We start from the raw sequence: 27,899 nt of genomic DNA, 5'->3' as shown, positions 1-27,899 counted from the left end.
CAGTCTTTCATTGTAATCAAGACGCAACATTCACAGAGTTGTTTTTGGGAATAACTAAACAACCTCAATTCTATCAAATATGTAGATTTTCTTTCCATTATTCTATTGAATTAATGTCTGTTATCTACTGCTAGTGTAAAATTTATTAGGTAATTCAATATTAATAAAATTTCCAATTGTATTGATTTTATCAGTTTAGTTTAATGTCGACTACTAAGAACCATAGCAACAAAATGCATGTTTGGATTGTTATTGATTTTCACGTAGAACATTTCCGAGTTGAATTATACGCATAATACGCTACTCAATTTATATTACAACTTTGTCTAACTATAAAACATTCCGATTGAACGGCTGCCATGAAAAATGTGGAAGATTTGGACGATATGTTTTATGAGAATTTATCGCTTGGTTTGGCAAAGGTGTGTATTTCACAAATTCTATAATAAACTAGTGGCTATCATTCTGTTTGCTTATTTCCGGATTTGAAGAAATTTGCCGACTGTATTCCACGTATCACAAATGTAACGTGTGAGAAACGACTGCCCTGTGAGAAAGCTCAGGTTACTGCCTGGGAATCCCGCCATAACATCTACCTGCCGGACGATATGAAAAGATTCTATTTATCCAGTGATGGTTTCAATTTTTACTGGAGTTATCAATATTCACGTATGTTATCACTATGATAAAACAATCTTCAACATCTTCAATAATGAGATTTAAATGTTGCAGCGAATGATGTTCGTCGAGTAGGACACATTCATTTTCCTCATCTAATTCAGATTACGTTGGTTCGTGACAACATCGATACCATCCTGAGCTCAAGTCCGACCACTGCCGTCACAATTCCTCCCATAATACGACAATCAAATTATATCGATTCAACTTCGGGTTATCTTAATCATTTGAATCTGAACTCCAGGAGTAAAATCTTTGAGCTGAGCACCATTACGGATTTAGCGAAGGTTTGCTTAGTGTATGAAACACCGGAATCTTCCAACCCGAAAATCTTCTTGCTTGAGATGGGAACGTTCAAGTGGCAGTTTCTGGCCGACACATTTACCGAATATTTACGAATGAGCATTGCCCACCTCGGACTACCGTATTGGGAGCTGTGCTTTTCTACTTGCGGACTTCCGTCCTGGACGGAACAACTTTTCCTGCTGCTCGCGCCTCATTTGTTAGAGAAAAATGAAAATCGAAGGCTCAAAAGTATAGTTTGCGTTAACGAAAATCCACCTTATAATGTTCTGGATCCTGCTGTATTTAGAACAAAACCTCGCTGTTCCAGGCAAAGTCAAAAAAACAGAATGAATAACTAATTGCTGAAAACTGTGAAGGATACAACTAGTTTATTTTATTTGATACTTTAGAATGTAACGATTTGTCAATATAAAATAGCGATAAAAAGTTTTAAATCTAACGGCTACGTATTTCCACTACTGCTAGGTCACTTCCCACACGGTGGATTCCAGTGACTGTCGTGGTCGGTTGGAAACTTCTACGTGGGCATCTAATCCATCGCTCAAACGACTCAGCCTTCGTGCCCAGCTGCCTCGTACACCTAAAATTTAACCAAATCTATTGAGCTTACTTGTGACATATAAAATCAACAACAAGCAACCTTGTCGACTATTGTTGCTTTGCTCTCGTAGCACATGCAGAATTTCTTCGTAATCAGTCTCGCGTGATTTCTTCAACCCGTGTTGATATTTGGCCTCCTTTGCAAGCATTTGTTCGCGCTGAATTTGCGTCTTAACTTCAACCGGAATGTCTGGGATGATGAACTGCATAATTCCAGTCAGAACGAAAACGATATGCTCGAAGATGACCACAAATGCCAGCCGTGCGGCAAACACGTGCCAATAGTGGGGACTCAAGCCGTACTGTTCGCTGTCGGTGGGACTATTCCGATAGCCTCGGTACAGACAGGTGTCCGGATCGGATTCCGTTTTCGTTCCCCATTCTTCTTTGTAGTCGGATGTATTGAAAACTGTAGTGGAATAAGAAACGATCATTCACAATTAATGCACAAATCAATCTAGTTATCAAAATCACCTGATAATGAGTGCTCGATGTATCCATGCAATGTAAACTGAGGGGAGTAAACGTATTTGTAAACCATGCGAGGAATGAAATCACTGGTGTATGCTATCACGAATGCCTGAAAGATTCGTAAAAATTAGAATACATATCTCCAAAAATGGCTGCTGATGATTTACATTGGATACAACTGCTGTGTAAGTTATAATTTTCAATATCCCGTACCATGCGCCGATGTCTTCCACTCTTTCGGCAAGCGGTCTTCTCGATTGCGTGACCATCTTGTAGGCATCCAGTCGAATTTCAGCAATGTTGTTCAAAAGAGCAAATAGAGGTGCTAATGGGAATGCAGCCACGAAGAGAGTAACGAATCCATATTGAACAACTGAAATTACACACGGAAAGTTGAAAAAGGTGGCTGAAAGTTAATGAAATTAATTCAAAGAATACTTACTCATTTCAAGATATTCATCGAAGAGAGCCAATCTGCCCGGATCCTGCAGATGGTAGTCCTGTTCCCATGCCATGTGCAAATGAGTTTCATCTTTAGTAAGCTGCTTGTGTTTGCGTTGACGCCACCAGTTGTAAAAGGCTCTACAATTTATAAAATAAATGTAAACATGCATTTTAATCAGGCTTCATTCTCGGTTTTTTGCGCAGTAGATGCTCATTTGGCTACAGCGCCTCAACTAAACAGAATTCGAAAAAGTAGTTTAAAGGGCAACTGTAGAGCTAATTATTATTTACATATTGTACAAGAAAGTATAGTTCTATCTTTCGTATTTACGGCGCTATGGGGCTGCTACCCCGTTGGTAGCCAAATGAGCGCTCTTTTTGCTACCAACGGTGTAGCAGCCCCATAACGCCGTAAGTACGAAAGATAGAACTGTACTCTCTTCAACAATAATGTAGACAATAATTAGCTCTACAGTTGCCCTTTACACTACTGCTGTTGTCAAATGAGCATCTACTGAGCAAAAAACCGAGAATGAAGCCTGATTTTAATACCTTTGATGCAATTATTATTTCTATGGTTTTCGCCCTCAATCACCTATATAAGCGACAGCCCCAATTTGCATATCGATATGACTTGTTCCGATGAGAAACTTCTTTACGATCATAATTCAATTGCATAGTTGAACACACATTCATCGTAATTCAGAATATGCTTTCTGATCGGACCGTAGAATTAGGGTTGTCAAGTGGCCAGTTTTTGGCCGGCTCAACCGGTTTTTCAAAGCCGGTGGCCGTTCAATCTGGCAAAAAGTCCGGTTTTCCGACATATGAAGCCGGATTTGTACTTTTTGCCTGATTTGTTAAATTTATTAGCAATCTTGAGCAGTGAATCACTGAACATAGCCAGTTTTGCAGTGACAATACGTTTCTTCTGGCGGTAATTGTCTACTAGCGCTAGAAGCAAGTAGTTGTCACTCTAAGACTAGCTATCTTCAATAATCCATTCAATGTTCCTTGTGGCTGCGACTATGATTTCCTGCCGTTCGCTATATCCACAATTGACTGTTCATCCCATTTATACGGAAAACTGTCAACCGACTTACATGCTACCGGCGACTACCCAAATAATATGTCATTAACGCACATTACATGTGCCAGGCAAATCCTCTAATATGCTATCATAACCCCCCGCATTTTTTTGAAGGCAGGACCGACCGGTCGGTTCTTTTAATTTTCAGATCCATCCCTATGTAGAATAAAGGCTTTGTTCTATGCTATTAAGAAGATAATACTGAAACTTATACCAAACTCAGTTATTATGGTTTCATGCTTGCTAAACAGTATTAGCACAGACTAACAGACGTAACACTTCGAACAAATTTTCTAACAAAACATCGTTTCATTGACACCCCTAAAACTTGGAAAAAACACTAGCATCACCTGGTGCAGTCTTCGCGCTACGCAGAGTAGGTTGCTATAAATTTAGCAATGCTATAAATTTATTTGTATAATATCTGACATCAGCGCCAGCGCAGGCGAGCGGCGTTCTCGCACAGCGACTGTTGTTTGAGTCTTGTCTTAAGCGAAAATTTGAAATGATCGTTTTTATTGACGATGGAATGAGGCTTCAGTGTTACGTCTGTTAGTCTGTGGTAATTCGTTTATCAAAGTAAGTATTTTGTGTGTGAATAATGTTAAAGCTGCTGTGTTTAAACCTCAACGAAATTAAAATTTGAAAAATCCCATGTTCATGTGGCATCTCTGTTTTCTTTCCGAAAATTCCTATAATGCAAGAAACAAAACCTTTTTCCCTCATTGGGAAGTTCCTTCCAACAATATTTAGGAGAGTTACCATAAAGGGGACATAAAGGGCTAATTTTTTTTAAAAAGCCGATTATTTTTTTTATATCAAATTTTGAATCTGCAGTCTGTTTCGCTTATTTTGATACTAATTTTGTGACGATCTGACCACGGGAAGTGGCACGGGAAGAAAAAGGTACACAAAGTTTGAAAACCGTGGAGCGGCGTTTTATTCCGTCGAGGTTGTTCCTCGCCGCACTGGAATGCTTATGTTACGTGTGTGGTCGTTTATCGGACACTTCCCGTGGTCGGATCTTTAAAAAATTAGTATCAAAATTAGTGGAAAAGACTGCAGATTCCTAATCTGAAATAAAAAATAAAAATTTTTCCAAAATGTTTAGTCGTTTATGTATCCTTAAGAATGAGCAAAAAAGAAATTTTATTTTTTACTGTAAGATGGCTAAATGACCGCATTTAACATTGGCGCTCCTGCCAAATAGTACCTTCGGTTTATTTGGGGAATAAGTTAATTTTTCTTTTTGTAGTGCGTATGGACAGTGGAGGCCGACAAGCTTTTAAACAGAAGTAGTGCGTCATTTTGTGCTGCCAGTATGAAGGTTCACGTATTCTTCCGGTATTTGTTTCAAATACACTGAAATGTTGTTTTGGTCTTGCTCTGCATGAGAAGTAAAAAATAATTGTTTTTGGTCTGGTCTGTTTGGAGATCGAATCCACTAGCTACTCCAGCTGGTCTGCAGTTTTGGAGATGGAGTTGGGAGGCAAGCAAGCCGCATGCACCCAAGTTTAAAGTTTGTGTTGTTGGGACTGTTGAATTTTAACTCACGTTGACCTTATTATTACATATGGCATCTCCTTGCAAATCTAAACCAACAGAGGACGATCGTTTCATGTGTGTACTGGAGTAGAAGCAAGGGGGTGCAAATTTGTCTGTTCCGAAGGGAGCGGCTGCATATTAAATGCTGTATCCCACAAGCTATACCTAAGATGCAAAGTAAAGCACGCAGCGTGCGACGGAGTGGATTTTGGATGAAACTTGAAGGAAGACAGCTACCCGTCAACTATACGCCGAATTGGAGAGGGTTGATAAACGAGGGGGGGTCGGATTCTGTTTGAGGCTCTGGCAAAGCTCAACGTAGATTTGGCCAACGTCGGCACCACAAGTACCTTCAGTAGGAACGGTGCGGAGTCTATCATCGACGTGACATTCGGCAGTCCTGGTCTGATAGGAGACTGGAGGGTAGACAATAGCTACACTCACAGTGACCATCAGGCGGTCCGCTATGGTGTCGGTCAGATAACGAGGCGGCAGGTGGCGAGTAGAGCCAACACTCCAACCACCCGTGGATGGAAGACATCATACTTCGATCCCGAAGTGTTTGTGGAAGCGATCCGGAGAGAGTGCGGTGATCGTGGTATGCCCGATCCGAACGTTGATCATTTGGTTGAGGTACTGTCGCGATCGTGTGACGCTACCATGCCTAGAAAAGGTCGACCTAGCTATGGCAGGTCACCGGCTTACTGGTGGACAGATGAAATTGCGGAACTTCGCGAAGCGTGCTTTCGTGCGAGGAGAATTATGCAAAGAGCTCGTTCGAACGAAGGCAGGGCTGAATGTCGAGTAGCACTTGTTGCTGCACGCGCAGCGCTTAAAAGTGGGATAAAAGCAAGTAAACGAGCCTGCTTTGAAAGGTTATGTACTAGTGCCAATGCGACCCCGTGGGATGACGCCTACAGGGTCGTAATGACAAAGACCAAGGGCGTGATGGCGTCCGCAGAGCAATCGCCAGAGATGTTGGAGCGGATCATCGAGGGCCTCTTTCCGCGCCACGAGCCAAGGCCCTGGCCATAGGCCGCTGAGTCGTCCCACGGCCGACGTTCCAGTGTCTCAGACCATAGCGTAGGATGGTCGGCCTCCCAGCCGAACATCCAAAGTAACGTGGGCGGTTTGGAGGTCGGGGAGGAAGTGACGGTTACGAACGAGGAATTCATTGAGATCGCTAAATCCCTAAAGGTAAGCAAGGCTCCGGGGCCAGACGGTATCCCGAATATAGCCATTAAAGCGGTTATTCTAGAGGCTCCCGAATTTTTCTGGGCAGTAATGAGTAGATGCCTGGAAGATGGCCACTTCCCGGACAGATTGAAGCGACAGAACCTGGTCCTATTGCCGAATCCGGAAAAACCTCCGAATGTCCCCTCGTCATATAGGCCGATCTGTCATCTCGATACTGCCGGCAAGGTGCTGGAGAGGGTTATCCTTAACAGACTCGTACAGTACACGGAGGGTGCAAACGGTCTGTCAAGGAACCAATTCGGCTTCCGAAAAGGCAAATCTGCGGTGGATGCGACCTTGTCTATCACTAAGACAGCCGAGGTGGCAATCCAGCCCAAGAGGACAGGTATCCGTTATTGTGCAGTTATCACGCTCGACGTGAGAAATGCGTTTAATAGCCTTAGTTGGTACTCCATAGCCAACTCGCGTCGGAACGTCCAAGTGCCGGTGTCGCTGTACAGAATTCTGAAAAATTATTTCCAGAATCGTGTGCTATGCTACAACACGGAGGAGGGTTGGAAGTGCGTTCCAATCACCGCAGGGGTTCCGCAAGGTTCCATACTGGGCCCGGTGTTGTGGAACGTCATGTATGACGAAGTGTTGAAGCTAAAGTTCCCAGTAGGGGTGGGGATTGTCGGCTTTGCGGACGATATCACCTTGGAAGTCTACGGTGAATATATCAGAGAGGTTGAGTTGACGGCTGCCCACTCTATAAGCATTGTCGAAGACTGGATGCGCTCTAGGAAACTGGAGCTAGCGCATCACAAAACGGAAGTTATCGTGGTGAACAACCGCAAGTCGGTGCAGCAAGCAAATATCAGCGTCGGGGATTGCACTATTTCGTCAACGCGTTCCTTAAAACTCCTGGGAGTCATGGTCGACGACAAGTTCAAGTTCGGGAGCCACGTCGACTATGCATGCAAGAAGGCTTGCACAGCTATTTCGGCATTGTCTCGTATGATGTCTAATAGCTCTGCGGTATATGGCAGCAAGCGAAGGCCATTATTAGCCAACGTGGTCCAGTCCATACTCAGGTATGGCGGGCCGGTGTGGTCATCAGCGTTAGGAATCAAAAGCTACTTAGGTAAGCTGGAAAGTACCTATCGTCTCATGTGCCTAAGAGTGGCGAGTGCGTATCGCACAGTTTCATATGACGCAATCTGCGTCTTAGCGGGTATGATGCCTATTGGCATCATCATCAGTGAGGACGTAGAGTGCTTCAACCAACGTGGAACTAGAGGCATACGGAGTACCACAAGTTCGCGGGCATGGTCTGATTCCATAAGGGGCCGGTGGACACACCGACTTATTCCAGAAGTATCCGGGTGGGTCGACAGGCGCCACGACTTCAACTTCCACCTGACACAGATTCTGTCAGGGCATGGTTCTTTCAGACAGTATTTGCACAAGTTTGGGCATGCGGAGTCCCCCGCGTGTCCCGAATGCTTGAATGTTGAGGAAGCTGCCCTTCATATGCCCTCGTTTCGCGGACGCGAGAAGCAACATGATGGCAGTGAGCGGACAGGACACTAACCCGGATAACTTAGTCCAAAAGATAGGTTCCAGCTCGGACGTCTGGGGAGCGGTCAATGCGGCTGCTACCCAAATTGTACTTGAGCTATAAAACCGCTGGAGAGCCGATCAACGGCGAATAAACAGCCTAACTATCATAGTCCAGTAGTTATCTAAGCGAGTGCGTTAAGCACAATAGCCCCTCCCTGAAGTAATACCGATTAGGTGGTGCCAGGGGGGATTGAGGCTGGAGACTCGAGTAGGGTTTTAGTGGGTCTGGGTCCTCACGCCCCATTAGGGGGGTCGGGAAACCAAACCCCACTCCCTGAGTTGTCTTTTCAGGTGTCTGATAGTACCGTGTCTTCTAAGGTACTGAGCAGATTTCCATACTCGCTAAAAAAAAGAACTGAGACCGTTATCCAAGTCTTTCTTTGGCGTGTATCTAGTCAGTTTTCGTGAGGGTCACCCAACGACGGGTCACATGTTTACCCTGCGTCATATATTTTACGTTCGCGTCGCCACTGTTACGATGTGCATCGCCACTGTTACGGTTCGCGTTCGGAGGTGACCGAAATGATGTATTAAAACACGACCCGTACATTAAACAAATTAAAACTTAACTTTATTGAACAATAACGGGGTACAATTGTGCGAGTCTCATTCTCGCGGTAAAACGGAACAGGAACGTGAACGTCCTGTTGTCAGCACTGGCGAGCATCAACTGATGACAGCTGTCACTGTGACCAGAGAGCTTGGCCGTAACGATGTTACGAATGTCGACGTCTCCGACAGTAACGATGTAGGGATGTCCACGTCTCCAACATCTCCCCTCTAATTCAGCTGGTAAGGGTTGAACCGTTGCGAAGCCCTTCGTGTACGGGAAGAGCGGCGAGGAACCTGAACAGCTGATTCACTTTCGGTTGCAGACATGAAGTCGGATGACGAACTTGATGACGAAGATCATGTTGATAACGCTGGAATAACCGGTGCCTCAGCATGCGCTTTTGATGACTGCAAGCTTACTGATGTTGACTGTACTGACGAATTGACACTAGCGGGAATGCTGGGATTCCAATCATCTAGCAGGATACTAAGCGGTAGCTGCTTACGTTTCTTTGATAATGCCTTACTGTGTCTGTTACAATCTCGAATTTGATTTATGTGAGACCGTACCAGCTTGCGATCGTTCACCACGACATTATACATTACATGACCAACACGTTCCAAAATTTTGCCTGATGTCCAGTGCCATTGATTTTTGATAAAAATTTTAGTGTTTAGTGTATAATCACCTCTGCTGTACTGACGATTTACTGCAGTGTCACTTTTTGATCGATTATTAACGGTGGACGAAGCTTTTCCAAACTGGTTCTGGATATGATTTCTGCTGGTGATTTTTTTTCTGGGTAGAACTGTTGAGTGCGCTGTGTTTGACTAACAATGTTGTTGCAATATTCACTGATCGGTTCTGTCCATAACGAGAACGCATCGAGCAAATCATTGCCAAGAAGATGAATTTGTTTCTTCACAACATAAAACTGTCCTTGCTGATGAATATTATTAATGCCGATATCACACTCCAATTTGAACAGGAACGGCAGTGGATCTCCTGTTGCTGTCGTTACTTTTTTCCTAGCAGTCGATGTTGGCGGTCTGCCTATTCTCTCCCACGTTTGTCTTGAAACAATACTGACGTCGGACCCTGTGTCCAACTGAAGCTGCACTTCCACAACGTTGAGCTGCGACTGTACGTATCGGCGCCTATTGTTTGCTGCATTCAATGGTAGATTTACTGCTTTTGTCTCGTACCTCTCTGGCTGCTGGCGTTTACGGTGTGTTGCTTTCCGATTTTGTTTTACACTAGAACAATAACCTTCACGGTGCCCGATGATACCGCACTTTTCGCATTCGTGACTTTTATAATTGCAATCTTTGACGAAGTGCATTGCGCCGCAATACCAACAGGGCGTAGCTGGTATGGTTTCGGCACTGCTGCCAGAATTTACTGAAGGTTTTGACGGACGATTTGCGAACTGCTTTTTTCGACCGATATACTGAACTGATGACGTCGGTGTCGAATCTATCATTGCCGTGTCCCGTTTTGAACACATCGACCGTTGGCAGTTTTCCGCAAAATGTTCCAGGGTAATGTTGTTGTGCTCTGGACAGTAGTGGAATTCCTTTATGTTATTCGCCAGTGAATCGAGCATTATCTCAGGGTTTGATAGAACCTGGACATGTATGGACGACATAACGTTCCTGAAGAATTCCTGTTGGTGGTGCATTAGCTGCTGCTGTTGCTGTTGCATAAAGATCAGCTGCTGCTGCATCAATTGCTGGAAGAAATGGGCGAACGGTGCATCTGGAGATGGCTGTCCGGCTGTAATTGCACCATTCTGCTGCATTGTGGGATGCTTTTGACCTACTGTGGCTTGAAATAGGCCTTGCTGCTGACTAACTCCCGGTGGTTGCTGCTGCTGTTTGGGGTTATGTCCTGATGAACCCGCTTAATTGTCCACGTGGGTGAGGGAATTTTGACTGATGAGTAAATTCCTCGTTTCACTACTCGTCGCCACTTTTACGTTCGCGTCGCCACTGTTACGATGTGCATCGCCACTGTTACGGTTCGCGTTCGGAGGTGACCGAAATGATGTATTAAAACACGACCCGTACATTAAACAAATTAAAACTTAACTTTATTGAACAATAACGGGGTACAATTGTGCGAGTCTCATTCTCGCGGTAAAACGGAACAGGAACGTGAACGTCCTGTTGTCAGCACTGGCGAGCATCAACTGATGACAGCTGTCACTGTGACCAGAGAGCTTGGCCGTAACGATGTTACGAATGTCGACGTCTCCGACAGTAACGATGTAGGGATGTCCACGTCTCCAACAATATACAAGGTTCCAGGAATACAACTTGCCGACTCATTATCCGTTTGTGGATTTTAAGGCGGCGTGCGATTCTGCCGGACTCTTTACGGACATGAATTGTGGACGCTAAGGGAGCTGATCGACCGTCGCTTGAATTTTTGAGCGTAAAATTCTGCGATCAATACTTGGTGGCAAAATGGAAAATGGAGTGTTGCGTAGGCACACGAACTGTATCAAGTACACTCAAGTCGCTTTTTACACGAAGGATACGTTCCGCGTTAATCAAAACCGCGTAAAAAACCGCATAAATTCCGAAATTCGCGTAAAAACAGTCGCGAAAAAAAAACCGCGTAAAAAGCGACTTCAGTGTACACAAATACGATGATATAGCGAAGCTAGTGCAATGTGGTACGCTGCGTTGTGTTGGCTACGTGGTCATAACCACCAGACAGAGGCCGTAGGCTTCGGGGCAGTCCCCGAACCAAGTGAATGTGCGCTGTCGAGGACTGTGTACATTCAGCTATTATTCGAGCGAATTGAAGAACGGCCATAATTCGTTCGGCGCAGAATCGATAACGGATTATTGTCACTTAACTGAGTATGGTAAGTACATATTCACTATATTATCCGTTTTCCTTTGACCAATTGCTACTTAGCACATATTATCGCTATGGTAAAACATATTTACAACATACTTACGGGAAAAAATACTCCATGAAATTGTTCCAGCACTGCTTCCCCACCATAATTATCGCTAACTGGATGCAAAGTTCGCTCAAACATCCGGCTGGATCGCAAATGTCGCCCTTCAGACGGAAGAACTCACTCTTCCGGGCAACGTCATCGCCCGGGTAGTCGTAGAAGCGTCCTTTGAAAAACGCAATGTATATAAGCGAGCTGTAGAAGTTCATAAACTCAAAAACGAAGATTTTGATCGTATACGAGTCCTCATATTCCGTCTGCGTTCTAGGGTTTTCTAAATTGGTTAAATAAATGGCTAGTTTGTGGTAAATCTAGAAGAAGAGAAAATCTTAAAACATTTTTGTGGTATGTTTGTTGTATGGACCAGTATGACTTACGCGTGTTAAAAGCATTATAATGATAAGATTGATTAAGGCAGCAGTCATCGTTGTAAAAAGTTTGGCATGTTTGCGGAAAAACACTCCGCCTCCACTGTAGATCACAGATACAAGTGATATTCGGTAAATGATTGTACCCAAGACAGCGCCAAGAACGATTGATATCTGGAAGGAAAACTACTATTGTACTGGAATTGTTTTCCTATTATTCCGATGATATTACCATAAAAAGCACCGCACTGGATGTCGCGGCAAACCGAATAGCACGGTCCCACGTTGGCATATAAGGTTCCTTCTCGCGTGTGACGGGATTCGTTCGAAATGTCTTAACCGATGTTTCGTACTCCGGGCGCATATCTTCTTCATTTTCAATGTTCTGCAAATCCCATTCCCACACCAGTACTGATTGTTTACGTTTCCATAACTCGAGAAAAGTCGTTGCCCAAAAGGACATAAAAATGGCAAAGAAAACCGTGGACGGATTGTCGAACAGGTACGTTAGTTTGGCGAATAAGCACGATTCAGACAGTTTTTGGTAGCTACAAGCTTTATCACACAGCGGGCAGAGAGTTACGTTTCCAGGTCCGCTTACATCGCAGATTTCTTTCCTGTAATTGAAGGACTCTTGATTATTAATGAAACTTAAGGGTACTGGACAAATGCTAACGTTGGAATATTATCGCTAGAATCCATGGATGCTAGGCCATACAAGAAACAAAATAGTCCCACTATTGCCGGAGCGTATAACATTTTCGTATAAAACCCTAACCAGCAGAAATATAGTGCAATTTTATCACCAAAATATTTTCGCACTAGACAGAGAGGTTGTTTTTTGAACCACTTAACGGGCCTAGCCCATTCCAAGTACAATAACCTTCTGTCGAATACAGTTCCGGAAGAGTGATTTCTTTCGAAGCGGCCTTCATGCAGTGGAAAACATGCCAGATATGTTCCATCGTTCAGCAACCTTCGAATGCCAACATTACTGGCCTTTTCTGTCTCATCGAACCGAGTTCGCATGAGAATTTGCATTACTATCAAACTCCGTTGAGCACTGTTGTAGGTTGTGCAGCGATCTTTAACGATGAACTGTTCCTCCGGATTACCGTTCGCAGTAGCCGTGTAGAAAGAGGGTTCCTTTTCGATTCGTGAGAAGTTATACTCGGTCATTGACATCAGTTTGTTCCAATAGGCGAGTATTCGGTTATGGTGTTTGCGAAAGGTGGATTCTTCTTCCTGTAACGGTAACAATGGGAAAACATTACTATCGTGGACGATGACAAGCAAAATACTTGGTGAAATCTGCATAAATATGGCTAAGCTTGAAATAATCTTGATTTAAAAAGTAATAATAAAGAATTGTCATGAATAACGAATATTTGCGAAGCATAACCCGATAAATTGACAACCAAAAATAAAACAAACTTACCTTAACACTAATGGTGATAAACCGCTTAACCGGGAGCTTCAAGTTCATCACCTCCGCATAGCGTGACTCTGTTCGCCAAGGAATGTGAATTTTGACGAAGTAGGTTTTCTCATCGAAGGCCTGCGATTTATGCTCGATTTCGAACTCGAGACCCTCCTTGACCAGATTCTCCTGAAACACTTTCCGTTGAAATCGCTTGAGAGCTTCCAGTTCCGTCATTACACCTTGGTCTTCTTCTTCGTAGCAAAGTACCATATCGATTTTACGTCTGCCATCGCGAAACATTAAAGACTCGGGATCGAGACCCTGTTGAAGAAATTGATTTCAGCAAATACCTTACTTTAAATTATTTGAACTACCTCTTTATCCTGTTGACTAGGCCTACGTGTATTATCAGATTGGTCGGAGCTTTTACGCTTCTTAAGCCAGGAGCTCCCACCACCTGTTACATTATTGCTTTGCCCATGAGTGCTAGCTTCGTCTCGAAAAATAGTTTTTAATGGTGAGTTACCGGCAAGTAGCTTACTAGAGGACCTCCGTCGCTCGTTAATGATGCTGTTCATACTGGAGTTGAAGCTCTTGTTGATTTCAGAAGCAATGTCTGATGCATCCATTGGAGTTCCTGGAATATTTTCTCTATCGCTGATTTTTGGACCGAATATTTTACTGCAGAAAATTGGACTAAGTATGAATATTTTGTTATTTATTATTAATTTTGAATTGCCAATTTTAATTGTTGTTTTTTTTATGTAATTTCTTGTTTTATCATCCAAAAGAATTACCTTCGATTTTGCTCGTCGTTCATTGTCATCTGATTCAATGCTCGATCTTGGGCGTCAAGCCACTTTTCCACCGGGGTTTTCAGTAGTGGACTTTCCATTATGTCGTCTAGGCCAGAAAGCGGTTTGTCGTTGCCACTGTCCAGCTTGGCTGGTTTTGTGTCATTTGTCGAATTCATTCCACCGCCATGGTAACCCGTAGTATTCACTGCGTCATCGGCCACGTGGTGGTTGCATTCATTCAATTTATGTAACGATGCCGTGGAAACCGTACCCTGCGTTCCCGGTTCCGTGTTCGTGTTCGTGCTGCTCGTCCTGGTGACGCTGAATTTGTTGGCGTTGTAACTATCGCTGTTACTGCTAGAGTAATTCGTGTAAAGCCCCATTCCACTGTCAATGCTACCCTTCGTATTCGTTTTGGTAGCAATGCAACAGGAAATGCTATTTATAGATGGAACGTTGTCGGTACTGTGTCGCGTTAATAATTGATTGTGGCCACTAGGTTGATTCAACTGTGAAATGGCAAGTAAGAAAATATTGAATTAATTGAATTATTGAAACTAAGACATGCGTGGGATATTAAAAGATTGAATCATATGGTGTCCATCATTGTTGTAACTTGGTATATTATGTATTGCCTATGTATCTATAATTATAAACATTGTTGTTTCTTCGGACCAGGAGCGTATATTGTAGAATCTGCATTTATAACGATGGTAAAAATTGCACCCGCTGCGTTGATGCTTTTAAATATGCATCAGTGGATTCTCATGTAAATTAGATAGATGCAATTTTCTCCCATTAGATTGGAATTGTCATATTTCATTATGTTAGACCAGCTATATCACATCCCCAGAACGTTGAAATTTTATTTCTCTTGAACGGCAAAGTTGTAGAACATTTTAAGAAAAATGCGCACTTTAGATAGCATAGGTATACATTTTTATTCGTTTAAGAGTTGTGGTAATCATGGACGCCAAAAAGGGAACTTGTGATAAGTCTGTTTTTGAAAATTTTCGACCGTGGGATATTTTAAAGAAGCTGAGGCTACTCGGAATAAACGAAAGATTCATCTTTCATGCCATCAAACGATACAAGGAAACCTGTTCTTGAAAAATACTCCCCAAATCTGGCCGTGAATGCACTGTAAGGACATTAGAAGCCATCAAAGGGGTAAGAGAGCGAATTCGAACGGAAACCAGATCAGTTTGAGCATAAGATGACCAAGGAACTGGGAATTCTGCAGCACCATAAAGAATATTTTGAAAAATGGACGAAAAAAAAATTTTTCTCCAAAAATTTAATGTTTCATTGCTGTTTATTGAACCTGTTATTAAAATCAACAGTAAATATTACATCGATAATGTTTTGAAGAACCATTTGCTTCCCATCATCACTATATTGCTTCCAACAAGATTCTGCACCGTCTCACCTTGCTCCAGGGCAGTTTTTTCAGCCTCGCCGGTTTTTTTTGGAAAACCGCTTTCCACAATCACAACGTTAAATGGCGGTCTGCTAGTGTTTCAATGAAATGGCGAGCATGCTCGTATATAAATATGATTCATAGAATCTGAACACTGCACTTGACTCACTTCTAAATTTTCTAAAGAAATTTTGGTTTTAGTGATGGCGTTTTGGTCATCGGGTTACTAGTAAACTAGTTTATTTGCTGTCTAGGCCAACGTTTCAAGGACTTTATTTCCTCTTCATCAGGGCAATTACGAAAATACAGTTTACATTTACATTGAGTTACTAATTCTTGTCAAGTATTGCTTGTGACAGAACCGCAATCAACTACAGAACAGACACAAACAACCTGAGCATAGCTTATTCTGGTATGTTGCGATCTCTCACACAATGATACACACTCTCAAATCAGGTTGAAATAGTACTCTCCATTTTGACGCTCCCTGAAAGTCATAACCGTACTGTGTTGTGTACAGGAATGACTGTATAAGTTTTTGCTCGCCGGTATTCAAATTTGAATTTTCAAAGTTAGACCAACCTAGTAGTTTGTAATAAATTGTACTGTTTTTTATAGTGTAGTTCGACCAATAGCAGAAAAAACCCACCCCAACAAACTTGACAAGAATTAGTTTAATATGTTTGTAAGTTTTGTGTATAAAAAAAATTGACTTTGTAACTCAATGTAAATGTAAACTGTATTTTCGTAGTTGCCCTGATGAAGAGGAAATAAAGTCCTTGAAACGTTGGCCTAGACAGAAAATAAACTAGTTTACTAGTAACCCGATGACCAAAACGCCATCACTAAAACCAAAATTAGTATCATTGGTCAAAAAAAATCTTTCTAAAGAAAGAAATTGTAGTGCATTTTTCCAACACGGTGTACTTCTACAGACATCAAATTTGTCTAGGTTTAATTGTACTAAACAATGCTCGACCTGTTGAGCCAAGTAGACTTTGTTATTTTTTCTCCGAAACCACAGTAAAAGATGGTGTACAAAACTATTGAGCTTTTCCTGTGAAGCTAAACTATCACTAAAAAAATGTAGGACTTGAATGAACACCTTGTGTTTAAAAAGTCCTAATAAACTAATAACAACAGCAGCAACTAAGAAAATATATGGGGAAATTTCAGCTTGAAACACATAAGTCTTATGGAATCAACCAGCTTTATTCAGTGTGAAACTCATAGTTTATTTGTTACTGAACTTGGGCAGTCGTCCCAGTGCTTGATTAAATAAGAGCTAGAGTCCGAAAGAGATGTTTATACCGGCATGTTCGTTAGAACGAGTACGCGAGTGTAAGGAAGTTAGACCACACAATTATGGGTTTCGCAACACTGATCAGCACTGGGAGTTTGACAAAAAGGGGGTGCTCCTCAACAAGGGAGAGGTCCAAATAAGTAAAAGGAGTTGGATTTTTCTTACATTTAAACCGATAGCAATTGCACAAGTGGCCGGGTAACAAGAAGGGGTGGCTGAGTATGCAAGGGAAGGGAAGGTCTGGAAGGGAAAGCCTCATATTAGAAGGGGTATGCAGAAATACACTTTATTTCTCTTCCATTATAGTGATTTTCGTAGAGCAGTATATAAATATATATGCATCAGGCCAGAGTCGGGGCTCTTGCCGTATCAAGAATTCTTTTCCATTGTACTCGGCCCTGGGCTACTTGTCGCCCATTCGTTGCGCGTCTCGACACACGCAAGTCGACTTCATCCTGGTCGAGCCATCTAGCACGTTGGGCCTCTCGGTGGGGGTGAAGAGAACGGATTTCACTGCACAGTCATCCGGCATCCTGCGGTCCGCCCACTGTAGTCTCCCAACTTTCGCCAAGTGTACGTATGTCTTCTGTAAGCAAAGTTACTTTCTCAAGTCGGTAGAGGACTATCGGTCTGATTAACATTTTATACATCGTCAGCTCTGTGCGGCGGCGTATGCTCCTTGATCGAAGCGTCTTACGAAGGGAAATAAGCTCGATTTCCAACTTGAATGCATCGTTGGATCTCCTTACTCGTATTATTGTCAACGGTGACCAGAGATCCAAAATATACGAACTCATCAACCACTTCCAGTTCATCGCCGTCAATAGTCACCTTCCGTGGGAGACAAACGTTGTTTTCTCTGGAACCTCTTCTGACCATATATTTGGTTTTCGACGCATTGATTTGTAACTCTCCAAGTCTCCGTTTTAAGTCTGGCGAAGATTGCCTCCGTCTTTCCAAGGTTTCTAGTAATGATTTCGAGCTCGTCTGCGAAGGCTAGAAGTTGGCTACTCTTGCTGAAGATCGTTCCTCTCGTTTCGATGCCCACTCGCCGGATCACACCTTCAATTGCGATATTGAATAACATACAGGACTGTCCATTCCAACCCTCTGCGCAACCCTCTGCGCGAATGACTGGGTTTAATTTTGATTTTTTTTTAAATTATGCGTAGAATTTGATTTTGTCTGAGCACGGGCCCCCGTAAAGCCCGCCTAATACTGCCCTACGAATTCTCTTGCTACTGCAGATAGACGCCGCAACCAAATCTGGGAGAGCACTTTGTAGGCGACGTTGATCAAGGTGATGCTACTGTAATTACAGCAATCTAGCCGGTCGCCCTTGTTGTAGTTCGGACAGACTACACCTTTCATCCACTCATCCAGCAGTTCCTCCTTCTCCCAAATCCTTGAAGTTATCCAATGAAGTGTCGTTGCTTGCGGTTCTTGGCCATTTTTGTAGAGTTCTACCGGGAGTCGGTCCTTCCTGGCGGCTCTATTATTCTTCAGCTAACAAATTTTATCGCCTGATCTCTTCGAGATCGGGAGCCGCCACGCTGTAGTTGTTTGTAGGTACTCCTAGGTTAACTTCCTTTGCGCCTCCTTCTGCTATATCGCCGTTAAATGCTCATCAAAATACTGCTTCCACCTGTCGATCACCTCGCGCTCGTTTGTGATTAGATCTCCCTCGTCCCTACACAAGTCAGGTTTAGATGTGTAGCCTTTACGAGTTTGGTTCACCTTCTCGTAAAACTTGCGCGTGTCATTAGCCCAGAATTTCAAGCTCCTCACGATCCGGCACTTTTTTCTCCTCAGGATTGGTCGATACTTGGCCAAATTCTCTCTCGTGGATATGCTTAGATAGCTTTTTCAAGCTCTTTTTTTTCTCTCTATTGCTTGTTGGCATTCCGCGTCAAATCAATCCTTTCGTGCAGGTTTCCACATCTAGCACCGCGGTTGCGACCTCGTTGACGGCCGAGCATATCATACTCCATCCGTTTTCGAGAGTCAAAGCTTCTAGCTTCACAAAGGAAGGCAGAGCTTCGTCCAGTACGCGCGCTTAGTTTTCGGCAACTGGTGGGTTGTTTAGCTGCTAAATGTTTAACCGAGGAGGGCAGCATTATCGCGAGGTATAAACCGTCGATAGCTTTGAGTGCACATATACTGCTACTAGGTAAGGTAAGGTAAGGTCCGAGTCGATATTCGCACTCCGTAGGGAGCGTACGTTGGTGATGTTCGTGAAAAACCGGTCCTCGATGAGAATATAGTCAATTTGCTTCGATGTTCGTTGATCAGGTGATCTCCAGGTCGCTTTGTGGATATCTATGTGGGGAAAGAAAGTGCTTCAAATCGCCAAGCCTCGGGAAACTGCAAAGTTGATGCATTGCTGGCCGTTATCGTTCGTTTCGGTGTGCAGGCTATGGGACCCGATCACCGGTCTATATCATGCTTCCCTGCCGACCTGGGCGTTTATATCCCCGATGATGAATTTGATGCCCCGTGATAAGCAGCTGTCGTACGTTGCCTCCAGCTGCGCATGGAACGCTTCCTGTCTCGTCGTTACCTTCGTGTGAACAATACACGTTTATGATTGTGAAGTTGGAGAGACAGTACTTATATCCTCAACAAGCACATCCTCTCGTTGATCGCTTTCCAGTCTATTGCGTGCTCCTGCATTTTGCCCAACACTACGAAGCTCGTTCACAGTTGGTGGTCGCTCCACCACTCTGGTAAATTTGGGCTTTGCTGCCACGGATCTTCCACACCTTCTCTCCTTTGCGACAGATCTTCTGCAGAGCCGCGATGCCAAACTTTCGGGGTGTTAACAGATCGAGCAGCACCCTGTCCCCATAAACGAAATTTAGGGATCTGTAGTTCCAGGTACCAAGTTTCCATTCCATGTTCTTATTTCGTCGTCTTTACTTACTTACTTATGTGTCCATGTCTGCCGGTCCGGCAGAACAAAGGGATGAAATCAAAGATCTCCACTGCTGACGGTTACCTGCCATGGCCTTTACCTGTCGTCAGGACAGGTTCTCGTCTGCAGCCCGGATGCCGTTGGCAGAGCTCCGTGGTCATGAGCCTCTGGGTCTGCCTCTTCTACGCTGTCCTTGTGGATTCCAGTCGATTGCTTCTCTGCAAACCTCATTCGCTCCTTTCCTCAAGGTGTGTCCGATGCACTTCCACCTACGTTCACGAATTTCTGTGGCTATCGGCCATTGATAACACCGACGATGGAGTTCCTCATTGGATATCTAGTTATCAGGCCACCTGGCACGAATGATGTATCGCAGGCACCGGTTAATGAATACCTGTAGTTTTTGCGTTGCCTCCGCTGAGACGCACCACGTTTCGCAGGCATACAGCAGTACGGATTTAACGTTTGAATTAAAGATGCAGGTTTTCGTACGTAGAGTGATCTGGTTTGAGCGGCAAATGTTTTGCAGACCTGCAAAGGCACCCCTGGCCTTCCTGATCCGTGTGGCTATATCAGTCTTGGTACCACCATCGGGCGTTGTCTGGCTACCAAGATATTGAAAGATGTCTACCTGCTCAACTTGTTGTCCCGCTACTGTGAAGTTGGTGGAATTGTCAGTGTTCACTACCATAGACTTAGTTTTGTCGTCTTTGTCCATGCTGAATGTTCCGAGTAGAATTTTCTTGACACCTGTTAGTTTTTTTGAATTTATATAGGTAGCCGTACTAAGGCCTACGCCTATGGAGTCTCGTGATGGGGATGCCATCTTAAAGTGTCGAGACAACACTGCATCCTTCCCTGTTGGTATACAACCTTAGTTTCCACTGGGGTTGATTACCCGATCTTCGCTAAGGAAAGTACAGTGAAGCCTAGGTGCTGCATTCCGATTTGGATATTTGTTTTTATATGACAGACTTCACAGCCAGCTGCAGGAGTACATAAAAATTACAGGACTAGTGCTACAAACCTATTGATTCTTATTCTTATAGCCTCTTCCAGTCGTGATTCGAACATCCGACGTCTGGCTTGTTAGATCAGCGTTGTACCTCGAGGACAACTAAGAGGCTTCGGCTTGCTACATAACGCTGCAAACAAGAACGCTGCAGTCATGGAATTACTTATTATTATCTGTCCTCTTACACAGAAAAAATACTTAACAAATGACCCAGTGTACGTTGTTAGTCACACACATAAAAATACATTTGATACCTTCCTAACACCCCCAAAATTTCAAGTTATTGCAAAAAAACGTTTTTAGCTAGGTGTCCACATACTATCATAAATAACTCAATCATTTTCCAAGCAATTTTAAGTTTTTATACATTTTTGGAAAGCTCATAGGACAAGCTTTTTGGATATATACACATTCACAATGGTTCTACAAAAGTTAGACGAGATTTTTTCAATTAAGTTTGAAATTCAATTAAAAAATTGAAGTTTTTGTCACTTTAGGGGTCCTTAAAGTGTTCTTATAAATAACTCACATTCCTCGGCTTAACACCACTTGTTTTATATTCAATCCTAAGGCTTTTTCAACAATCCTAAGGCAAAATTTCAACATTTGGAAAATTGAGACCATTTTTGCAAATGCAGTTGCAAATTTTTTTGCTTTTCATGTATCACCCGCCTAATCCTATAACTGAGCATCTTGGATACGATTTCTGTCTAGATAGGGGAAACAAGGGAGACTTGGTCCCCATTTTGTTTTATGTATATTTCTCAAAAGTCCACTATACAAAAAACCTGGGTTTTCAATTTTTCGGTAGTTTACAATACAGCTTACTACCTACAATTTAACAGTTAGTGATACGTAGCGCTAATCAAAAGATATGGGATATTTTGGAAAGTACAGAAAATTATACATATTCAAAATATGCGGGAGACTCGATCCCCAGGTTAGGCATAATTGATCCATTTGCAAATATATATTTTTAAAGCTCAACTTTCATTTGGAAGTTTTATTAAAATAGGCCTAGTTCATGTAGTATCATTATTTAGTGTACAACAGTTTAATGCAAAAGTATAAAAAGTATTTAGAAATCGTTAAGTGCATTGATCTGTAAAAGTATAGCTTTGGACATCTTTTATACTTTGCGACGAGAACTTTTTCGTTGGGTTTTAATTTTTGAAACATTATATTTTTCCTGTTTAATAATCAGAGCAGCCTCGAGCTTCAATTTCGTTGGTGCATCTGTAAGGATGTGTATCTCCTCGGTTTCTTACTCTTCGCATATTTTTATGTGGTGATGCCTTTGGAAATGGTTTTATATCTACAGGTGTTTTGATAATTGTATTGCTCGGTATCATCGATTTTGGTACCTGATTAATAGAATTCTTCAAAGAAGATGAGTTGTTTTGTTCAGATGAATTCTTTGTCCGAGCAATCTTTCTTCTTCCTTGAAAAATGCATGGGTTGCTATTCCGTAGTTCGGTTGGTAAATGATCTTTTTGGAAGCATTTTTTCGTTTTCTCACATTTCGCTTAAGAGTCATTACATTCAAATTGAACACTTTTGTGGTCGTTCTGACCGGATCTCCGGACTATTCGTGATTTTTACATAACGAATGTTTACGAAATGAAGAATTGTTCATTTTATTATTTACAACATAACGGCCTCCAAGCTCTTCATTTTCTAACAAAAGGATCAAGTGTCACTGAAATTATGTGGATCAAGTGTACCTGACGTAGTAAGTTTTACTGAAAATTAATTTTGTAAAATATCTACAAGTTTAGCTAATTTTTTGTTTGAAAAGCAATTCAAAAATTTCAAGACAGTTCTCCGTAGCCAAAAAGTTGGACTTCACTAAAAAAAGAAGTATAGAGAATTATTCCGTTGCAAATCTTATTATATTATATTTTTCTTGCAATGTAAAAATTTATTACATTTTTGTTTTGTAATTTTGTTAGTTGAATGAAATGTACAGCTTTATTTTTTTCTGCTTTAAAAAAACATTGTATTTACTGAGAAACAATGAATGGATCAAGTGTCCCAAGGGATCAAGTCTACCTGGTCTCCCCTACCTTGTTGTAAGATTGAGCTGGCGATATTAGAAATTATATACAGTATCCTGAAAATCCACCTTTTGATCCGAGGGCCCTAGGGCCGAGTCTCATATACCATATACTTCGACAACGACGGCTGGAAGCCGACGTGGGTTCCCGCGGCATCTCTTACTTCGACAACGATCGCTGGATGACAACGTGGCGCTAAGGGCCCCGGTGGCACCTCGTTCTTTTTCAACGAACCGCGAGAGTATCGGTGATGGTCCCAATCCCAATTGTAACGACCGACAGTAAGAGACTTTAAGAGTCCCAGCAACAGAAGAGCGGTTGTCGGAGAACGTTGATAGTCTCGGCGGAACAACCTGCTTCAATAACATCCACTGGAGGAGGTCGAAGGTTTCAGAGGCGACCCCCTACTTCAACTACGTCTGGTCAAGAACGGCTAGAATCCTTTTGGTGCTCCCAACAGCATCGACCGACCGCAAAAGGGCTTTGAGAATCCCGACAGCGCTTCGTAGCATATGAACGACCGCTGGATGGAAAACAACGAGAGTCCCAGCGGCTCCCATATTTCGACGATGACTGCTGGAGAACATTCCGGCGCCCCAGCTTTAACAAAGATTGCTTAAGAACGACCAGAGCACCGGTGGTGCAATGACAGACTGTTAAAGGACTTTGAGAGTCCAAGCTGCGCTTCGTTGCAGACAAACGGATGATGGAGGACACCGAGAGTTCTGGTGGCGCTTCAAATAATATGGCAAAAAGAAAATTGTGTCAATATTTACAAAAAAAATTCCCACCTTTGGAGAATGAAATGAACAAGGTGCTAGAAGAAAATATATACTTGGCTATCCAATGCTTCAATTAATTTATGAATTTCGACAAGGTCCCATATTTTTGCCACGGTGTTTAACTTTTTACGATCACCTAGAATCGTTTTCCGGTTGTCGACAATTTTGTTGGAGATATTTTACTACAAAAATGTTGAATGTACCCATGTTACGTGTCACGTCATGTGGTTTTGGGTTTACAGGTGTATGGACCTTGAACTTGTTCCGACCATATCTTGGAAACGCAACTTCTTGCGTCCAAATCGGCTCAGCAATCTCTGACACACACACACGCGCGCACACACAAACGCGCACAGACACGCACATTCACACGTATGTACACGCACATGCACACGCACACGCAAGCGCACCCGCGCAAACGCACACACATACACACCCACACACACACCCACACACACACCCACACACACGCCCACACACACACACACGCCCACACACACACACACACACACACACACACACACACACAGCCACACAGACACCCACATACACACACAGACACGCACACACACACACACACACACACACACACACACACACACACACACACACACACACACACAGACACGCACACACACACCCACATACACACACAGACACGCACACACACACACACACACACACACACGCACACACACACACACACACACACACACACACACACACACACACACACACACACACACACACACACACACACACACACACAGTCGCCTTAAATGCTACTTAAATGCTATTTTGGCAAAATATACAGCTACTTTACTGATAACCTTCTTATAGTGCTGACAATGCTAATTTACAGCTAATTACCGATACGAAGAATTTGAATATAATTTTGGATGCCAATTTACAACACCTATGCAATCAAAAAGCTAACATACAATAACGTGCAGTATAAAATGCCAGATACGCTGATTTGCTGCTTACGTTAAGGCTTATTAGTTACCTGGAATGGGTAGTTTAATATTCAAATTTGCAATTTTTCCTCACAGTAAAGTAGAAAACAACTCCCCTGTCTGCTCATTGCATAGCCAGAAAGCGGGTAGCAATATTCGCCATGATTGTACAACATTACGCCGAATGTCATTTTGCGAAAAACCTTAAGCGGAATGTACCATTTCACGGAAAACTTTTTTGTGGAAAGTACCATTTCGCGATAATTCGCGAAAAATAAATTCAAGACTTCAAAATCTCCCCTCTCCTAAACAGGGGAGGGGCCTTAATTCACCATAGAAAATATTCTTGCCCTCGAAAACCTTCACATGCCAAATTTGGTTCCATTTGCTTGATTAGTTCTCGAGTTATGAAGAAATTTGTATTTCATTTGTATGCCCCCCCCCCCTCTTAAAGGGGAGAGGAGTCATAATTCCCTTTCTAAAGAGGGGGGTCTCAATTTACCATAGAATAAATTCTTGTCATCAAAAACACCCACATGCCAAATTTTGTTCTATTTGCTTGATTAGTTCACGAGTTATGCAGAAATTTGTGTTTCATTTGTATGGGAGCCCCCCTCTTAGTGGGGGGAGGGGTCTCTAACCATCACTAAAACCTTTAATGGCCCCAAAAACCTGTACATGCAAATTTTCACGCCGATTGGTTCAGTAGTTTTTGATTCTATAAGGAATATCCCGACAGACAGATAACCATTTTTATATATAAGATTTTCTTACATTTGTAGGGTGACCGTGAATCCCTCTAATAGGGTGACACAAATTTTTGTTTTCCAAACGCATCCAAAAAATAGCGTCTTCACAAAAATTATAAAACACACTAAAATAAGCAACTTTTATGCATGCAGTAACTATCTATCCCATACTGGTTGCGAAATTTAATGATTTGTTTAAAGAAACCACTCTAGAAGCAATTCTGCTCAAAAATTTTACATACGATGATTTCATTGCTTTCAAATGTTCTACAAAGTTATTTAGTAGGTTGAAATACACTCCGAAGATTGTTTATCGCTAGGATGCATATGGATGATAACTAGCACAGTGTTAACAAACAGTTGAATAAGGTACCGTCGATTTCTATATGATCATTTCCACTGGAAATGCTCAAAACGCTAAAAAAAGCCATTTTTTACTCGATTATTTTCGATTGAAATTGGAATGTGAAAATGTGAAAATAGTTTCTTTCTAAACCTAGTATTTCCATGTTTATCTATAAGTAAATGAAAATAATGAGGTTTGACCAAACGGGTCTTTCCTTTTAAAAAGGAGGTACTACCACTAATTGTGGGGGTATCAATCGGAGCCAAACTTAAAATTTTTGCTTTCTGACATAAAATGAATACTGCAATCTTTTATCGACTGGTAATTCACTCAATGGACTTTGTAGTCTTAAAAAGCAGAAAAACGGTGTTTTTCTCTTTCACCAGCGTTTCGAATAAATTATATTCTTTATCAAGGCTCTAAAAAAATCAAAAAATAATCAAAGCATTAATTTGTCCTTACAATATTAATATAAACTATTTACCAAGAATGGACCATTTCTTTGTCAGGTGGTTCATCATCACACGGTCACTTCTACTTCACACATACATATTAGCCTAACAATATTTAAAAAGGAAAACAATATTAGCAAACAGGAACAAATTTTGTAATTATTAAACTATTACAATAATTTTCAAACACACTACAAACTTCGAACTCGTAGCACTTTTTGAAAAAAACTAACGAAAAAACAAAAGGATTGCTGTAGAGTTTACATGCAAGCTTGAGCACAATTTAATTGCGTGCATGTTTACATTGTGCTCAATTAAGTTAAAATGAACAATCTGACAAAATTTGGTTCAAATCCGTGAAGGTCGATTACACGGTTATCGGATATGTACTTTGCATGAGGTGATATTGGAGTCAATTTATAGATTTCACATCTTAATAACATGAGAACGGCTGGGCCTAAGAAACAGATTATATAAGAATTTAGTTCAAAGTGATGCGTATAGTATTTGACTCTGTCAGTTTTATAAATATTACAAACTCAAATACAAATCAAAAATAATATTTGAGCTGGAAATGCCAATTTCAAATGACATATAAGATGGTATAACAAAGGTTCCTTTCACCACTAGGTGGATTAAATCAGGTTTTTTGCAATAACTTTAAATTTTGGGGGTGTTAGAATGATGTCAAATGTGTTTTTATGATGTACTTGTGACTAACAACGTACACTAGGTCACTTGCAAAGTATATTAAAAAAAAAATTTGTCACACCGTGTTATTAATGCCAATAACATATTATTTTTAGGGCTTAAATTTTCTCCTAGAATTTTGTTAGTAGCCGTATGCATGAGGGAGATTTCTATTTTGAAATACTATGATTTTGACACTAGTAAAATAATTCGATTTTAGCATCACAAAATAGCTCACTACCAAAAATTCTATACAATTTATTAAGCACAAGAATATATTATGCTATTTGTTTTTTCTCACTTTAAGCTATTTTACGCTACACATAGATCAATATAGTGTAAAAAGTTTTCTTTAATATTCAAAGTTTGTTCGCAAAAACCAGCCTAACGTAGTTCTACGCCAACTACACGGTCGTGTTTGGAACATAACCTTTCTGTTTTTTTAAGACAACTCGAAGGGTGATCCTTTCAAATGGGTTGTTAAAGTTATCATCACACATCCTTTTGAATTTTTTGAATATATTATTTGAATATTTGAATATAATATTTGGTTGAATATCAAACCTTGAGCATCTCTCGGATGTACGTTCATGGAAAAATAGTTATTAGCTTGATCGCGTCATTTTTACGATGTCACCCGTTAGAGGGTTAAATACTGGAGGATGTATGATAGCAACCGCAAGGCTTCAACTCTTAGCGGGCAGTTGATGAAAAAGAAAGGCATTAGGTATTTTTAAATTTTTGAACGGCTGAGCCCAAGTTGAGGTTTCTGGTTGCGTTGTTTAGACTTACCGCTTCAGTGTTTCCATTCGTTTTCGTTGCAGTTTGTGAATCCTCGCTGAGCCGTCGGCTCGTACTCAGCGGGCTTGAGTGAATCGTTCGGACAGGAAGTTTTCCCACTTTCTCTAAAGGATAACTGGCACGTTTTTCATGTTCGATAAAATTTGGCAGAATCACTTTTAGCGAGTTCTGAAACAGGATACCTTCGGGCAAACTTCCATTTCTCACTGGATGATCTTTTGTGTTTTGCAATGAACTTTTATGGAACAAAGCGGCTTCTACGGGATCTTCTTTTTTGGGAGAAATGACGTTCACTAAAATTTTCGTTTTCGTTGAATTACTAGCACTACTTTTTTCGGTTGATCGATTTGAATTGGAACCGCTCAT

General features: G+C 41.9%; 2 protein-coding genes across 2 annotated transcripts; one reads left to right on the top strand and one right to left on the bottom strand.

The window, feature by feature from the left end:
• The first annotated feature begins 359 nt into the window (after positions 1–359).
• On the top strand, positions 360–1,322 carry LOC128738008 (tubulin polyglutamylase complex subunit 2). Its single transcript, XM_053832806.1, has 3 exons — positions 360–422; positions 492–669; positions 733–1,322. The coding sequence occupies exons 1-3, from the start codon at positions 360–362 to the stop codon at positions 1,320–1,322; spliced, it is 831 nt and encodes a 276-aa protein (XP_053688781.1).
• Positions 1,323–1,445: 123 nt separating this feature from the next.
• On the bottom strand, positions 1,446–27,899 carry LOC128735725 (anoctamin-4). Its single transcript, XM_053830212.1, has 14 exons — positions 27,525–27,899; positions 17,057–17,065; positions 14,049–14,557; positions 13,626–13,947; positions 13,267–13,572; positions 12,505–13,073; positions 12,061–12,445; positions 11,838–12,002; positions 11,458–11,771; positions 2,498–2,637; positions 2,223–2,428; positions 2,059–2,164; positions 1,625–1,993; positions 1,446–1,564 (listed from the first exon to the last, which is right to left on the bottom strand). Exons 1-14 carry the CDS (start codon positions 27,897–27,899, stop codon positions 1,446–1,448), a joined length of 3,894 nt encoding a protein of 1,297 aa, XP_053686187.1.

This window comes from Sabethes cyaneus, chromosome 2 (genome assembly GCF_943734655.1).
Source record: "Sabethes cyaneus chromosome 2, idSabCyanKW18_F2, whole genome shotgun sequence".
In the NCBI taxonomy this organism is placed as follows: domain Eukaryota; kingdom Metazoa; phylum Arthropoda; class Insecta; order Diptera; family Culicidae; genus Sabethes; species Sabethes cyaneus.
This window is presented reverse-complemented; position numbering and strand designations above follow the sequence as displayed.